Source organism: Anas acuta, chromosome 3 (genome assembly GCF_963932015.1).
Source record: "Anas acuta chromosome 3, bAnaAcu1.1, whole genome shotgun sequence".
Lineage (NCBI taxonomy): Eukaryota > Metazoa > Chordata > Aves > Anseriformes > Anatidae > Anas > Anas acuta.
Window position 1 is genome coordinate 88290909 of NC_088981.1, and position 18663 is coordinate 88309571.

At 34.8% G+C, this 18663-nt stretch overlaps 1 protein-coding gene across 5 annotated transcripts in view; it reads right to left on the minus strand.

The window, feature by feature from the left end:
• ADGRB3 (adhesion G protein-coupled receptor B3) overlaps positions 1-18663 on the minus strand; it is a 477382-nt gene that overhangs the window by 29546 nt on the left and 429173 nt on the right. For 4 of the 5 annotated variants that reach the window (XM_068678260.1, XM_068678263.1, XM_068678258.1 and 1 more), the window contains 6 exons: positions 14039-14189; positions 13396-13465; positions 8398-8464; positions 6073-6158; positions 2611-2709; positions 2091-2262 (listed from right to left, as the gene is read on the minus strand). In XM_068678260.1, coding sequence (XP_068534361.1) covers positions 2091-2262; positions 2611-2709; positions 6073-6158; positions 8398-8464; positions 13396-13465; positions 14039-14189 — 645 coding nt within the window. The remainder of the gene's footprint in view (positions 1-2090; positions 2263-2610; positions 2710-6072; positions 6159-8397; positions 8465-13395; positions 13466-14038; positions 14190-18663) is intronic. The other variant, XM_068678261.1, reaches the window with a different exon arrangement.

The following is an 18663-nucleotide window of genomic DNA, read 5'->3' on the forward strand; positions in this document are numbered from 1 at the left end:
AGCAAATAGTTGTCATTGAGCTGTAAAACCTAACTTCAAATCAATGCTTGGGACATTGTGGGAAGCCACATTACTTTCATCTTAAACAGTCAAAATCTCTCTCCAGAAAAATTCCTGCATTACTGCACTAAGGCAGTGCTCACAATTGCAGATGAAATCTTCAAAACCAAAGAAGTCAAAAAATCTTCAAAACCAAAACATAAACAGCATTATCTTTGTAAGGATGCAGAGAGGTTGCAGTGCATATGTGGATATAAATCATTGGATTTGGTAAAAAAAAAAAAAAAAAGACCAAAACCCATTAGAAATTGTAAAAGTAACATAGCATAACACTATATAGAGCAAAAATTGAAGGTTTAATCTGCAACTGTGATATATATTTTTAAATAAGTACGGATCCTCAGGCCAAGAGGTGGGAGGTGGTCTGCTCTTTCCAGGCTAATTAATTTATCCCTAGGAAATACAAACTTCATGGACAGGAAAACCAGTATGAAACTGCCATTCTTTCTCCTGAAAATTTTGGCTACAAATAATGGCACTATTTTACCATTATACTAAAACAATATGTTAAATGGTAGTTTTCAGCTCTACAGATGAGAATGACCTCTTTTGCAGATGTAAATCACATGGGGAAGGAAACTGCTGTTGAAAATAAAGGGATAGTAAGGCAGCTCTGCATGATATAGATTACCCACAGTAGCATCTCTTATCTGTACATATTTTTATCCTGAACAACAATAACAATAAAAATGTTAGTAAAGGAGAGAAGCCCCTTCCACTATGAAAACTAAGGAAAATAAAGGTTCGTAGTCTCTAACAGCTTAAATAACATAGGGTGGAGTCAGCACACACTTACACACAAGATAAATTCTGAAAGATATTGGTAAGTTTTTCCTTAAAATCTGAAAATGATTATTTGATATTATAGTCTAATATTCATACCATTTAGAATAGTGATATAAAGTTTGTGTAAAGTAGTACACCATTGGAAGACTAAAATAAATTACATCATTTATAATTGTTATTCATGAATATGGTGAATTTCAGTGTTTAAAGTGTGTGACAGGTGGAAAGGAAAACCAATGTGTTAGATTCCTCACTCATTACTGACAGTAAACCTCTCTTGAAACATCTCCCTGTTTGCTTTTTTTTTTTTTTTTTTTTTTTTTCAGTCCTGAAATGCCTTTGAATAACTCTTGCTAATCACAAGAAACTGTGCTAGACAATGTAATGTGGTTTATTGATGTGGTAAATATCCTGAAGTTGATAAATGCCACACTTAGAGTCTAAACAGGCATGAGCTCTGTAAATAGATATGCTGGTGGAACCAGGCTACCGCTCTCCAGTCTGGCTCCATCAGCCCATTTTTGATAGATGCTCCCACTTCCACAAATCTGGCAAACTTATCTCAGTTAAAGTGTTGGGTTAGCTAGTAGTTCAGACTGTTAACGAAGCTGTCACCAGAGTCAAGTTAAAGAGCGCTCATACAGTAGCTTTGACATCTGATATCAGTGGTGATATGCAAAACTGAGCTACAAAGGGTAGGCCAGGGATACTGGCTTTTCTTTGATATTCTCAAAATGTTCATTTCAGTTCATTCTCGTTGTCCTGCTAACTTATGCATGTTAGCACCTGTATGTGTAGAAACTGAAGAGATAGCTCTTCACCAACGTCTCATCTCCATGAGTCCTCTTTCAGGGGAAGTATAAACAGAAATAATTTTGTATTTGAATTGGTGCTAGAGACTGTAAAAATCTCTCTCTTTTGTTCTTCAAGAAAAGGGCATTCATGTTAGAATCTCTCTATACTCAGGATACTGGAAAAGCCTAACACTGGGAAATAAACTGAATTTGGAACTGACTAAAAGCCACCTTTAATCAAGTGTGTACAGTTTTATACTGAATCTGACAGTCTGCACCTGGAATTAAATGATCTTTCCACTCTCACTTATTCCTCTACATCTCATCATAAAATACTTTACTCTTGTTACAAAATATAAATCTGTAGAGAAAGTTGTACATAACATTAAAGAGCAGTTGAGAGTTTATAGGGAACACAGCCCTTTAGAAAACTGGGGAGCCATTCCTCACCTCCCTTCGGAGAATACAATGGACCATGACAATAACAAAGCCTTGTAATGAATCAAATACTGCAAAAAGTATCTGAAATAATATTGATCTTTTGTCTGTCATAGCCAGAACTGCAGACATCCAAGTCAGGGCCAGAAGTGGCAACACCACACAGGAACTCCAAAGGGATGCCCTATTGAAAGAAAAAGAAAAGTTGCACTGTAAAATTGTAATAAATTAAATAAATAAATAATCAAATGCTCACTTTTAAAATAATACATTTTTAAGGATGGCACTTTATCAAGTTAACTTGAAAATCACAGACAAGTATGTAACAGTGTTGGTACTTTATGTTCTAAAGAATATCCTGTATTCAGTTAATAAACAGTTCCATTTTTTTTTTTTTGTTGTTGTTATAAAGTACTTAAACGTGCTCAGCACTCTATACAGTGTTAGCAAACACAGTTGTCATCATCAAACTATTGTCTCACATGCACTGCATAAGATTTGTAACAAGAAGATGTAAATGATCAGGACTAACATGGCATTACTGGCGGTGGTGGCTGACAAAGCTGTTGTTGAAACTACTCCACACTTGGCACATTTGAGCGTCAAACCGCTATGAGGCTCACTCATCTGACTGCAAACAAACAGAACACCCACAAAAAGAACAAAATATTGAATTGTCACCAAAAAACGTTGCTACTGAAATTTAGCTTTTAAATATGACGTCATGCAGAAAAAAGTAAGTAGACTTATTCAGGATGAATGGTCTATGTTGTTGCAAAACTGTATGTTGTACTTTACATTATTATTAACTGTAAATGTTAATGCTATGGGGCTTCATATCATGCAGACTCTATTTCTTCCATTTAAGCTAAGAAAGGCCCCAAATATCTTGTGATCAAAACTGCTCAGTACACTGAAGTAAACATAAGCACGTGCTAGGATAGACATACAAAGTGAAATCCCTCTATTCAGACCTGTTAAAAAGCTTTTGTTCTTGAGAAAGAGTATAGGACACAAGCAAGGGAAGTATGAAGTACATAAAATTGCAGAGCAATTAGGGAAAGAAACTTGCAAAATATATTCAAGCATCAAATCAGTATGGGTATACTGTATCGTCAGATTTGTACTAGTGATTTGAATGGCCCACTAACATCTGAAGTGGTTTTATTCATGCTGTATGAAGGTCTGAATACAGGGCTTGTAATGTATGGAATCTGATGAAATAAATATCAGTTGGTACTGAAAAAAGGGTGACCTGTTTTGCATTTTAATAAAACACAGTACACAAGCATTAAGCTCAAAGCATTTTGTATGGACATTTGTACCTCAGCACCTGTCAGAAGAGTTAAAGGGCAAAACCTGGAATTTAAATTTTCTTCTACATACAGCACACATTCAGCTTCCTGAGTTGACTAAATAAATACTTTTGCTATTCCTTCTTTTTCTGTTGTCAGAACCAGGAATAACCATAGCTGACTGAGACGTGACAGGAAAGATGCTTTACCTATTCCCAGCTGGAAAATGGTCAACATGTTGAAGAGAGGTAACACTTCAGGTTCTTTCCAAATTATTTCAATCAAATTAACACCCTTTTTATAGCCAAACCCAACATTCACTTGACTTCAAACATACTGTCCAAAACAAATATTGAACTCCAGTGGCTTCCATTTTGATAAACTAAATGAAACTATGACTTTCTGTAAAAACAACTATGCAGAGCCATGACATTGTACAAGTTGATTGTGGGATGTGAAAAGAACTCAGTGGCTCCACATCAGTTTACACTAGGCTAATGACTGAACTAGAAACACGCCATGAATAAGCCTAGGCTAAGTTTGGGCAAACACTTTCCATCTTTGCTACACAAAACTTCACTGTTATTGGACTGGTTTATTCTTTTTACCTCTATAGATCTATTCTGGATCTTGCAAATGATAATTGAGCTTGATGTATATGTTAGCCAAATACAAACTTTTTGTCTGAGCATACATGTACACTATTCCCTATTCCAGAAGTATGACTGATATCCATCAAGAAAACATGCCATATTTTTTCATTTGTTGATTCACCCTACACTCATAAAGGTAGGAAAATCATATGGAATTAATATATTTTGCCCCATTCACCACATAAATTATTTCTACAGCTGAACTTTTGACAAGTGTGAGTCCAATATTTGCCAGAAAGAATAAAGTTGCCTTCCTGAACATGACTGGCAAGAGATATTTGAGAAATGAGTGGCAATGCCACTACTGGAGACCAAATGCTGCACAAATTCCTATGCCCCAAACGATGACTCAAGACTTTTCGTCTGCCAAGTAGTAGCAAGCAATGCTGTTGCCAAACCACCATCTCATAGTGTCACAGGAGTTGATTGTTTCTTGATTAGGGCATCTACATGCTTACACATAACTGGATTGCTTCTGACAATGGTTTCTAGTTCTTTATACATTTAGTTTAAAAGAAAATACATCTTAACTAAGTTGCACACTGTTAAAGCAAGTTATTTGTTTCATCAAGAAAGTAGGCTATAAACAAATAGATTTCAATAGCCTACAGTTGAGTTGCTGAAAAAATAATTCAGTTAAATCTAAGCTTAGACATCCTTAGAAAATATACAAAGACAAACCTGAAGCTGGTCAAACTCCTGAAATCACTGTAATTAGAGCAGTTGTGAATGTAATTTGCAGAATACTGAGTTACTACTACTCTTGAAATAATTTGGCTAGTTTTCTAATATTCTAGCTTTCATCAGAGGTATTACACAATTAAGGATATTGATGGAATAATGTAGACAAAAGTAAGGTTAAGAAATTAATACTTTGTAAAGAAAAATGAAGAAAAGAGAAGAAACAAAATGAAAGCTTCTGGTTCATATTTGTCAGAAAGACAGTGAAAGAACTTAAAACCGGAATGATTTAATTTAAAATCACCAGCCAAACTATTTATCATGTCTGTTCATCCAACCAATCAATTGAATTTATTAGGAATAGTACTGTTAATGGAATGGTGAAATAGTTCAAAGCAAACCTTTAAAAATTTTACCAACAGCAATAATACACAGTAAAATGAAAATATCATTGTTTATCATTGCTAGATATGCAGATATTGGTCTACAAGCTGGTCCAAAAGACAGTACTAGAATATGGTTGTAAAAATGAGTATGCAAATTTTTAATTTACTTTGTAAGCATTAAGAAAGTGATGATGAAATTGCAAAATATTTTTCTACAATATGGGATGAATCTAGGTTTGCTGCAGCAGCATGTCGAATCAATCATCCACTGAAAAACATTTTTCAATACCACCACTGTTATAAACCTTTTTTTTTCTCATAATAAAAAAGGAATTTAAATTTAAATGCAAATAAATAATTGATAACACAGGATTTGAATTTACACCCCCCCCCCCCCCATTTTTGGCTTTTAGTACTTTTTTTTTTAACTTTCAATTTTTGTTTTACTAAATTAGAACATATGTCTGAGTAGATACAAATGTCAGAACATAGACAAATTCTTCACAGAGTCAAGACAGGCAGAATAGCATTGACCTCAGTAAGGGCTATATTGCTGTAAAATATGTTTTATAACAGTTTACGCAAATAAATAACATTTCCCACCACAGTAATTAAATTTGACAGCTAGATAGAAAAATAATCAGTTCCTTCATTGCACACTGTTCATAAAACTATTTTCCTAACTGCACCAATTTTAAATATGTGACATCCTTGTGAAATCTCTGCTTAGATTTGTTTAATCCTCATTGTTATTAACTTAATACTGTTGTACTTGTGTTTTATTATGTTTAGTTTATTTAGTTGCATTCCTTCAGGATAATGCAACTGCAACTTTTAAGATGAATGGAATCTGTTAGACACTATTATACTGGTATAAAGGTTCAAAGCATAATCAGATGTATTTTCAGTGAATGTCTGTAATTGGAAACCATTGATACAATTTGAATATGCTTTAAAATAACCCACAATTTCTGCTTACCCCGCTCTGTGTTTGAGCTTTTTGTCTAGGATTCCATCTCTGGAAACGAGTTTGTTAAATACCAAAATGCCAATCACCATGTTGACCTGTCAAACAAAAAATGAACAGTTGATCTTTTTCTGAAAGAAAATAACCTATCCTGTTGCATCAGCAAAGGGCTTTTCCAAGCCTGCAATATGCATCTTGTTACATTTCTGAGTATGCTGTCAGAAATCATGTGACACCATCCCCAAGCCCACTAGAAATGTATATTCCCAAATGGATTGTACTTTGGCACACTGCAATAGGCTTATTTTTGAATCTTAAATTATATCTGGTACCAAGTTATATGCATATGTGTCTGCTGGCCAGAAACTTGAGTAATATAGCTTTAATATTTCCTTGGTTTTAATTGCAATTATGTATTCTATTCCAGGAAAATCACATAGCATTGAATTTGAATTAAGTGCACTGGGCAGACTTAGTCAGTGCACACAAATGGCCATGACTATGTTCCTTTTTAAGCACTTAATGCCTGTGTGGGTGTCCTCACTTAAGCAGAACCAGCCTGTGGTTTTTCATAGCTCCTGTACATCAGTCACTGTCTCATTCACCAAAATGCCAGCCTTGAACCTTGTTTAACTGCAGTTGTCCTCCCCAAATACACCTTCCTTTTTTTTTTTTTTTTTTTTTTGGGGGGGGGCGGGGAAGGGTTGTGGAGAGTGGGGGTCAAATTAATGCCTAGGGTAAGTCTGTTTATCCCCATTAAAGTACATGGTTTTATGCCTACATGCATCAGTTGAGGAATTAACCTTAAAAAAAAAAATCCAAGTGTTTTGGCAGTCAGACTTTGGCAATCTATGGACATACTAATGACATTTAATGGACAACTTAATGACTGTTATTATCCATTTGTATTATTGAACTGAACTCTATGAAACTAACTCTGCATGGCCTTGTGAAGAGGTAGTACCAAGTTTTCAGTGTATTGAAAAAATGTTCCTTATTTTTCTGATTAGAAAACGGTGATCCTTTTTTTCTTTCAAACAGATTTTCCAAGACCTATGCCAAAATCTTTAATTGTTGCCAGTCTATCCTGCCAACTCTTTTTCATCTTTTCTTATCATCACTTTATTTTCAGCATTTACATTTTCCAGCTGATGCCATGCAATTCCTTTGCTTCATACACTTAGGCTTAAGTGGCTGCATAGAACAGCTCCTTGCACAGTCACTAGCTAATGGTAGGGCAAACTGCAACTGTGAACTTCAAACATCTCTGAACAAAGCTTGCCAATTACAAAGAGAACATACAGTTCCATGTGAAAATTATGCCTGGCTTTCTGTAAACATCCTTGGCTCCTCTATCATGACAGGGACTGTGAGTTGTACAAAAGGATCCTGGCTTGACTCCAGGCAATGATGAGACAAACTCTATGGGAGTAGTAAACATCCATTTCAGGATAATCTTTGGAGCTAAATGGCTTTATCTTTGATGACTATTAAGACTGATTCCCTTTTGCAAGGGAAAATCAGAGACAACTGGTATTGATAGAGCTATCCTAGTATAAAATTGGTGCAGGGGAAAGAAGAATTAGATTCAAAGTCTGCAATCTCCTTCAAGAATTCAGGGAAAAATGTGAAACAAATTATTTTACAAAATCCATACAGAGTGCAGAGCAGATGACTGATAGCCAGTGGCACATAATGGGTGCAATTCATCTTACTCTAAATTGAAATATATCTGATTATTTGAGCCCTAAAAGTGCATACTTTTCTCCACTGACAGCAACATGCATCTGGAATAACTAGCATATATGTAGAAATCTATATTGTAGCTGTCTAAAATTAGACAAAGTGAATCTTACTAATAAATGCATTTCCAGAAATGCAAAAGTTTAATACAAAAGTGAGTAACATTTCTCAGCTATGATGACTTTTTCTTTTCCTTGAAAAGCAGGAGCCATGGAGAACTTGCTGGCTGGTTCCACTCATTCTGTTGCTTTTGCTGCCAAGCAGCACTCTATCAAGACTGTCACTGAACTTTACAAGGCAGTGACAACTGTGTAGATGCTACTGATAATAACTCAGTGATACCTGTAACAAGTTTTGTGTGCCACCAATCAGCACATTATTCTTTCATAGCTTACTGTGTAAGCATGCTGAGATAACTGATATAAAGATGTGGTACAATTAAGTATATCATGTATTCAAAATACTGATGGTATGTTAAACCAAGCTCAATAATTACAGCAAATCTTAGTTCTATGGTATAGCTAAGCTTTTATAATTTAAATAGCACATTCCACCATTTCATATGAAAATATTGGAAATGATATTAATGTTTACCAAGACAACAGCAGCTGCAGGTCCAACGAAAGCATAAAGTAGCCCTCCTTCAAGAGACAGCCAACAGCTGGAAAGAACATTAGAGAAGAACTAACACAAATTAAAAATAAGTATAGTGTATTGCCATGAAAGCATTAATAATTAAAAATTAATAAAAAAACCAGCATGAGATTATTCTGGTTTATGTTCAATCCTACATGTAGAAATTCATACACACACACAAAAGAATTGAATTACTTGGTTGACATGATGATGTAAACAGCTGAAAAGTGATTTCCATTACCAATTGTTAATGGGTCAAAAGTTTTAATGCAAATTATACATATGCTGAAATCTAAAATATATTATAGCACAATATAAAATAAATCTGTAAATCTTTGTTAAATCTACTCTAACCATATGTAATGAGTCATCTGAAGAGGTCTTGCCCAGTAGGTATCTAGAAACATTTCTAGTTTATAATGCCTGACAGTTCTATCTGTAAAACAATGAACAGTCAGGTACCTCTAAAGTAGAACTTGATTAAAAACATGGTTCTATGTATTTTCACTTATGTCATTTAGGAAGTTCTATCAGGACTAGGTCTTATGGACAATATTCCCATTAAGGAAAATTCATTATCTATGGTTTAACTGTTCTATAGTCTCTGGAATATTTTGCAAACAATTTAAATGTATATTTTAAAGTATCTGAAAACTGTATTTTCTGGTGAGCTACTAATCTTGCAGACTTTGTCATACTGCATCAGGGTTTTCACTGAAAACCCTCAGATTTCCAAACATGGAGCACTTACAGAATCAAATTCTAAATATTTGATACACCATGATGTAAAGCTTTCCATATCTGCAGAAGATCAGGAGCATCATGCACTGAAGTAAATGCAGCTGTGCTATTTTCTCAGTGATTACACATTCAAAGAACTTCATGTTTATTTGAATGCATGCTCACACCTATATATAAGAAAACTCCAGTATATGCATTAAAATAATTTACTTGGATTTGACATCCAGAAACATTCACATCAGAATTATACATTTCTTATTTATTTTCCAGTATTCTTTTTGTGCTTTTGAAAACCATATAAAATAAATGCAAACGCATCATAATGATCTGTTATGGCTGGAGTTTTAACTGCAAAGAATAAAATCGTTCCCCATTGTAGTGAAGCTTGCTCCATGAACCCAGCTGCATCAATGTGTTAAATTCTGAAATGATAAACTGATGTAAATAATTTATATCTGTTTCAATATTAAAATGGTAATAAATGGCAGGCTAGTCTACATCCCACCTCAAAAGCAACAACCACAACATCAGAACAGCAATATTCCATTAATTTTTCTGATGTCAAATAAAAATATTTTCAAAATTTTATGCTTTTTTATTTTCTTAAAAAAAAAAACAAACAAAAAACACTAGGTTATTTACAATGACAGACTGAGAACACAGACCTCTGAGGAGGAATATATTGCTTTTTCTTACCAGTATTATTGAAGATGACCGTTGTGTGTAACTAAAACACGTAATTGAAATGTTCAAGTTTCTTTGTGAATGGAAACATCAGTCCATAAAAACTGTTAACATACTGTATTTGAACCATAATTTCAATTACTTGTATTGAAAAAATCTGCCATTTTATTTAAAAGAACCAAAAGTTTTCAACCATGAATATCTTTAAGACAAAGGGACATTTGTGTCCTTCCTCCCTTATGTCTTCAATTAAAAAAGCTGTTCAGTAGAGTGACTTCCATTTAGGATCAGGATGGTGAAGAATGTAGAGGTAGTTTTCTTTTCTCTATGCAATCTGAATTTTCAGCAATTGGGATTTTCAACAGTCTGATGTGATTTTTGCAATATATTCAATAGCCGCCAATTGATCTCTCTGAAATGCACTTGTTCCCAACCTTTTCTATTGAAGAATTTTCAGGTGTTTTCTTGTACTATAAGGCAATTGCTGCCAACTCTTTGATCTTTTTGTTGTTGTTGTTGTTGTTGTTCTCTTTTTCTTTGTTCTAATAGATTTATTTTTTTTTCCCAGTGCTTTATGGTTGTTTTTATTGTATTCACCTGTTCTGTATTCTTTCTCCCTGCTCTTCACATAGCAAAAAGCCATATAAATTGATTAGTATTAAGAGCATCTACTAGTAGTTTTATAGAACCATGCTGCATGGTCATAAAATTCTGCTGAGTGATGAGGTAGACTTGCTCCGGTGTCCTGTATATTTTGTGAGTAGTTTGATGCTCTCTAGGAGAATGGCTCCTTCTCTTAGAACATGACTATAGCAGAATTTTAAATTTTGCTGTTATAACAATTTCCTGAAAGTTATCTACACTGCTTATTAGTATACAGAACTGCATGTAGTAGGTCTCACAGATTTAGTAACTGTAACTTGCAGTAATGGTGCTTTCATAGCTCTGAGGAGAGGTAGCAAGAATATTTATAAATTAAAAAAGCAACAATATTTATAAACCCCACAGAAATAGTTGGAAAAAATAATTAAGCTTTTACACAACCCTTTTTCAAATATCTCAAAGTTTGTTACTACGTGCTTTTATTTTATTTTTTTCCAAATTAGTTTTAGGGAATCTATTCAGTTTCTATACCTGTTTCAGTACAAATGTGTTCTCATAAGTGATTTTGAATGTACAGTAATATAACTGTCTAATAATTAGGATTGAAAGAAAAAGAGAGAAATTACACACTGTTATGACAGAGCTGGATCAAGTGTGAATAATTCAGGCCAAGCTCATCAGCTGTACCACCCTATAAACCTGCTTTGAAGACCCTTGGGCCTCCCTGCTAGTCAATCTCTCCATGTATGGGACTAGAATCAATCCCTTTTCACTCTTAATTTTCTTCCTTTGGAAAAGCCTTTTTTTTTTTTTTTTTTTTTTTTTTTTTTTTAATAGCAGAATGCTTTCTGATGGCAGAACGGTGCAGAATGTGTATAATTGAATGCATTTCTGATGGCAGTAGGTTTGTTTGGCTTCTGAATGCAGTCAAATGGGCCAAATATACATTAGCATAAGCAGTTCAAAAACTTACAAAAGTACTTTAGTTATGGTAAACAGCACAGGGGCTCCGCTTTCACATGGCTTAGCAGTTACAGGCCATAATTCTTGAGTGCAACAGCATGTCAGCTGGTGATGGAGGAGCAAACTCCATTTTCTGCATTTCCAGTTTTCTTTATATTATTGTGATGTTGAATGCCAAGAAAATGTAGTTGCAAATAAGACAAGAGCTGCATTATGGTTCATTTTTTTCCCTTGTGCACCTCCTCTTGTGCTTTTGTTCCACAGTACTGTGTCAGCTGATTTTGGATAGGAGGAAACGGGCTGCTTTATGTACGGATCTGCTCTGTTTCTCTTTCCAGGTTACCCTTAATGAATGATTTGTTGCTTTGTCTGAATATTTTAGTATATCTTCTTTTAAAAATTCAATCATCCCAAGAAGGAAATAAGAAGCAACACTAACTGAAGCAAGTTGTCACACATGAATAATTTCAGCAGAGTAAATGTAATGGTATCGATCCTGCAAGGGACGGAGCTACATCCCCAGTGGGGCCTGGACACTGTAACATTCGTTAAGGCTCAGAGCTGATCTGGTACTCGAGTCCTTTTTAAAGGACGAAATAATAATAATAATAATAATAATAATAATAATAATAATAATAATAATAATAATAATAATAATAATAATAAAATCAACAACAGCAACAACAAAACAAAAACAAAACAAACAGCAAGATGAGCACATATTGGCTAGAAAAAAAATCCAGAGTAGCATGTTCTCAATATAATTCCCAAAGATGTCTAAGATGTTTTTATCACTAAGGATTCCCAGCTATAAGTGTTGTCCCACAGTTAGGTAAGCTATTCCCCATGAAATAAATGGAAGACACGTCACAATTCAGAACTAGAGAGCTCAGTGGTTAGAACAAGTACTCAGGAAGAGATTTGTTTTTGGAGCCTTACCCACCTGGAGATGGAGCAAGGGCTTGAAGCCTCATCTGCCATGTGCTATGAAGGTGGGATACACAGGGCAGAGAGGGAGAATCCTGATCACTCAGTGATGATGCAAAGGAGAATAATTTAGTATTCATTGAAGTAAGGACTTGACCTAGCTCATTCACGTCTCTGATGAATGCCCTCATTAGCAGCTTACAGAGTCTTATTTCCTCTCCTGCTGTCCAGATGCATGCTTAATTTCCTAGGCTACATGAGGAGAGCTGCAAACAGAGACTGAAGGGAATGTACCCTCACACACATTATGTCTTGGTTCTTAGAGCCTTCTGCAGGCAGGAAGGAGACTCAGGCCAAACTCCTTCAGCAGGAGGCAAGGGAAGGGCAGGTTAACTAAGGAGTGAATTTTCCAGGGAGCTAAGTATACACTGTAAGCAGTCAGGTGGTTAAATAGAACTCGTATGAGTAAACGAAGTACAGAGATGTCCTTGCCATCTCTCATATACAGCCCAGTCCAGGAAATGGGCTGGATCAGACACTCCAGGAGAGAGGGGTTGAAAGGGAGATCTATTTTGAGACTTCTGTGGGGTTTTGGCTCTAAGCAGCTCAGGGGCATGAAAGCCTATGTCGTGGTTAACATACCTGGTGGACAGAAAGCTGGGTGCCAAAGAGACTCTTGCCAGTACAGTTATAGACATGTTTAGAGGTTGGCAAAGGCTAACCTTAACATTTAAGGTTCTCTTTGGTGAATTTATATAAATGTTGGGCATTTAAATGGACCTAATCCTTAGTGTTTCTTGATGGCTTGCTGCTTCAAATGATCACAGGAAATCCAGCATCCCTGGTGCTTTGCTGAGCTTAGTCCAAGACTAACATATGGTTTCCTTTTTGTTCTTCTGTAGATCACTCAGTGACTCTTAGGGCAATTCCAAGTGTGAATGGACACCTGTAGGGTCTTCAGACCATGCTATATAATTCCTGATGGGGATGTTAGCTTTTTTAATTAAAAATTTAATTTACCATTTCAGATTGACTTACTAGTGAGCTGTTCCATATCCCTTTGTCTTGGTAAAGCCTATTGATATTGCAACCACTAAGGCTGGTAAACCTGAAAAGAAAGAAAACCCATGAAACAGTAAAAATCATTAGAGGGTGAGAATACATTGCTGTTCTGCCTGGAAAAGAAATGTCGGTGCAAGCTAATGCAAAATGATCATTTTTACATGGAATGATTCATTTGAAAAAGCACAGTGTTATCACAAGATTTGTTTTTCTCAAGCAATTGTAGAGAGGACAGTTTTTTCTGCCCATGGTGTATCTCCTTATTGTAGCTAAATTACTGGTACCTTTGACATGTCTTTAAGTGAAATAGTAAGAGACTTCATGAATATTCAGCAAGTGTTTTTGTTATTTTATTTTTATTTCTTGATATTACACTATTTTGTACACTAAAATGATGTTAAAATATATTTATTAGAGAATATGCACTAGCATGTCTTGAGCTAAGAGATTATATTGAAGCTAGAGTTAAAGTGGAAAGACTCCTAACCCAGTTTTTTGTTTAGTTACGTGCTGTCTACTTTTTCAGGTTCACTGAGGAAAATTATAATACTCTTGACATTGCCACTGCATTAAACGTTTCATTCCAACGAGTCTGAATAAATGAATTTTACAGACTTACCCCATCCAAGGCACAGGAAACGTTTCCTTATGAGCCGTGTCCTAATTTTTCCAGTAACAGCCATGTATGACTGCCACGCTTCTGTCAATACCCAACAGAATGAAGCTAAGAAGAAGAAGTGTAAAAATGCGGTGGTTGTGGTGCAGATGCCCTGCAGGGAGCAAAGAAAAGCTTGTGCTGAATACTTAGGGACACTCATTTCTCTTTTCATTTCAAAGAGTTGTCATATTCTATCATCCTGACCTTTATCCTTAACATCAGCTCCCCCTTTATGGTGTAGTTGCCACAAAGAGAGAAGAAAGAGAAATGTTGATACGGATTAGGCATTCTGGACTGTTTTCAAAAACACTGAGTGTGCAGAGCAGGGTGAAGAACACAAAATAAGTCATGCAAACAGATTTTTCTCTACATCCTTATTTTGACCAGGGAGTGCCATAATGCCACTTCGGAGATCAAGCCATAGTGTTACTGACTATAAAACTTCATAGAGCTGAATAAAGGGGGGGATCCAAATGCCCCTAATTGCCAGTTATATTTTCTTTCCTTCCATAAAGAAAGTTTGTGATTGTAAATCTGAATTTTAGGAAATATGGCAAGTTTGATTTATCTGTTTTGAATTTAAATTTGATAGAATGTTAACCTACTGGAATATACTGTCTGAAATCTTTTTAGTCATAAGTATCATAACCTTACCAATTACTCTGGATATTGTTTTTATGGGTGTCAGTCATTTGTCATCTGAAAAGTATTTTGAGTGCATGCAGTCAGCTCTCTTTTGTCACTATAGCCCTTAATTAAACTTGACATTGTCACTTATATAAATGAGCTTGCCTCTTTCTTGAAATAAATTATGATCCACCCTTCATTGTGTTGCTTGAAATGCTAGTTGCAGGCTGTAAAATGCAGTATACATTGTACCCCTGCACCAAAACCACACCAGTAATGTTGAGAATAAACTACATCTATCCCCATCAAAATTTTAAGCATCAAAATCACATCAAGGTTAAAAAGGAAATAAAATTTACGTGTACCCAATATTAACAAAGCAAGAACCCTGTTCAGAACCATGGATACTATGATTATTTCTTTATGCAGCATACATATTTGATAGTTATCTTAAATGCATGTAACTAGGCATTTAACTAGACTAGGCATTTTTTTTTAACTAAAATCCCAGTTCAGCAAAATTGTTCAATCAGTCTTGAATCAAGCTATGAAAGGTTGGAAAAGATTAAATAAATATAATACTTGTTTTTAGTTCATTTTATATTCTTAATTAGCTTCAGATAATGTTGTTTTGATATTCAATTGTGTTAATTTTCTCAGAATTTTATTTCCTTAAATACTAAGGTCAAATAATAAGTCTGGGGGCAGTGGGTTCTATATAAGTATATGCAAGATAATTATTATATATTTTTAAAAAGTGAAGAATGAAAAGTAAATAAAAAACAAAACACAAAACAAACAGATCCTGAAAATGCACTAGACATTCAATCTTAGATTTTGCCTTTTTTTCATATGCTTAGATGTCTCTAATGTATGTGGGTTCATAAAATCTATCCTGTTAAAGCCTGACTGATAACAGTGTTTCCTATGTATGAAATACAAATGCTTATTTCAGATGAAAGTTCTGCAGTGAAATGCACAACAACCATAATAGAAAATACAGAAATGTCCTTTATTTTACTAGATGGCTCATATGTTATGACTTCCCACTATGCAAACTTAATTTGCCTTTCTATCAGTGTTTTGTTGGAACTAGAATTTGACAAAAAAACACACTTGAGGAACAGTACAAAATCTTTCAGGGAGAATCTGCACAGGTAAAACACTGGAAAAATATGAACACACTATTTGTCTTATAAATATGAAAATATGAACAAATCCTAATCTTTTGGGTGAAATCACTGCTAACTTATGGCTGACTGAATATGGACTGTAGGATTTAGCTCATGTTATATCCCGTGTATTGAAAGGAAGACAGATGATGATAATCTGATACAAATATGGACAAGGCTGTTGTTGAAGAAAGAAGCGTGATGAAAATGTTAATGATCATGTTGATCACAAAATGAGAAGGCAGAAGCAAGTTTTATTAGGAGCGATCTGTGCTCTAGCTGGAATATATGACTGCTGATTAAAGCTAACTCTTCTGAATGGCAGATGGGGGTAACAGCATATTTGCATCACATACCATTAGAAAGATGCAAAACAGCCTCAAAACATCACCTAACAACTGCTGTTGGATCATGCTGGCAGAATTATGTGCAGGGAGTTCTCAAAGTGAATTCAGCCTCCCTTTGTCCCCAGCAAGGCAACAAATCCTGGTAACTGGTCTACTCCCAGGCAAAGCCATGCACTCCATGGCTGGACAATCACCCCTGGAAATCTGGCTTTTAAGTAGTTCTATATTCTTCCAATTTGATAAATAAACAAACTACACTGTGCTAAGTCTGGAAAAGTGTTATGTCTGGGATGCCTATTTCAAAATACGAAAAAATAATTCATTTTCACCAAAGGCTGTCATTAAATGTCATGAAATTAATGAAATTAATTTCATTAAATATCTCTAGCAAAGGAGCCATAACTTTACAAGTAACATGTTAATATTTTTTCTCTTTCTAAGCAGATCCTGGACTGCTCTGAGTCTCTCCTTCTTCCTCTCTTCTTCTGCCTTGGCAAGAAACCATTGCCTGCCCCACACCTTACTGTACCCACAAGAGCATCACTACAACCTTCAGCCCATCACTCACAAAGCTGCAGTGTGTCAAGTTGTCTGCATTAAGAGATAGTGATATGCATCCTCCCCATCTCCTTAGGAGGAGATGGTTCTTATTTGTTTCTAATTCTAGTTTATTAAAACTCACTGAATTAATTACCTGTGCTGAGCACCTGTCAATTTGCAACAAAATGAATTTTAACAGCCTAATTTATTCACTCTTACTTCAGGCTTCTGAAATTAAGTCAGCTCTGTTATACTGACCTCCTCTTCTTTCCATAGCTGCTGTTCCCATCTCCCAGGTCCCCAAATTTAGTTCTAATTACAAGTGGAGAAGGGAGCTTTTCTGTCCTCAGAAAGCACAATTTCAGGAGCTTTTCTTGAGCCTCTAGTGTTTAGCTAGCTTGAATATCTAAGTAAGACAAGTCATCCCTTCTTCATAAACAGTGTGCTATTAAAAGCAAGAACTCATGTCAGGTTTCAAATTATTTCCTTCTTCCATTCTTGTAAGGGACATGCTCAGAATAAGAGTATTGAAGCATAGCTGAGAAGTCTAAAAAACCATGGAAATTCAAATCTACTTATTCTAGGGCTTAATGTAATAATGACAAGTAAAACAGAGAACATGTATCCATTTTTATGACCTACAAAAGGTCATAAATGTTACCTGCAAAAACACATTTATTATGATTTTTGGATTCTTTCTTGATTCTTGATTCTTTCACAGAAGTGTGGTTTTGTTTGTTTGATTATTTTTGATAGCAGTGTGAACAGATCTTCCACAGAAAGACAGAGAGTATTACCTAAAGATACCTGATTTTTGTTATTTCCCTGAAACAGTTTTTTTAATGTTTTTGGGTTCTGGAAAATGGTGTAAGAATCAAAGCTACTGGAAAATAAACATGAAAAATGCAATCTATATTGGTGGTAGCAAAATGAGTAGGACTAAAATCCATTCACCTGGATTTCATCATGAAAGAGAAATGGGAATTAATATAAAATCATCTAAATAATACAACTTATTGAAGATATAAAAAAAAAATCTTGCTCTTGATTCAGATAGAAAGATATAAGTTAAATGGGTGATAATTTATCCTTATGAAGTGATGGACTGAATATACAAACGAAAAGTACTTAGAAAAATGAAAAAATGAAACAAATAATAAACAAAACAAGGACAGTCCAAGTAACATAGCAAGGAACAGAAACATAATTCCCTGTTAAAGTTACTGGCTTTTTGTGACTTTCAAGCCCTCTACTATAAAATAGGTATACAACAGTTTATTTTAAACTTTTAAAATTAAGTATATAATTTCATAAAGGAAAATACTTATAATTCTTTATTTGCTTTCTTTTACTGATACTTTTTTAACAGACAGGCATTAGAATACCTTTGTGTCAGGAGTGGCAAACACTGTCTGAACACAGGAATACAATATATTGGTCAGATGATACTAAATTCTAGATTAAATATTACTTTCTAGAGTAAACTGCCATGAAACAACAGATGAGCTTTCAGAAGCTGTGGGACAAATAAACAAGGGCTTGCATCTCAGGGCTGTGTTTTCGGAAAAGGGACAGGTTTTCAATAACAAACAAATAGAGCAAGGACAGCTGTTTCTTCAGTTTCAAACACATTTGAAACTGTTAAACTGTTAATATCCTAAATGCCTGAGAAATCATAGCTGTAGGCTTTTAGGTTTTCCTTCCAGGATCATTAATATTATTGTTACCATAGAGCTTTGAAATTAAATTTTTTTATTATTTATTTATTTTTTAAATTTTGCCGCACTAGAGTACTTCTAACATCTCTTGTTAGGAAATCTGGAACCCATATTGAAAATAGCACTTTACTGGAAGGACTTTAGATTTCTAAAGTTCTGGAATCATAGAATCATCTAGGTTG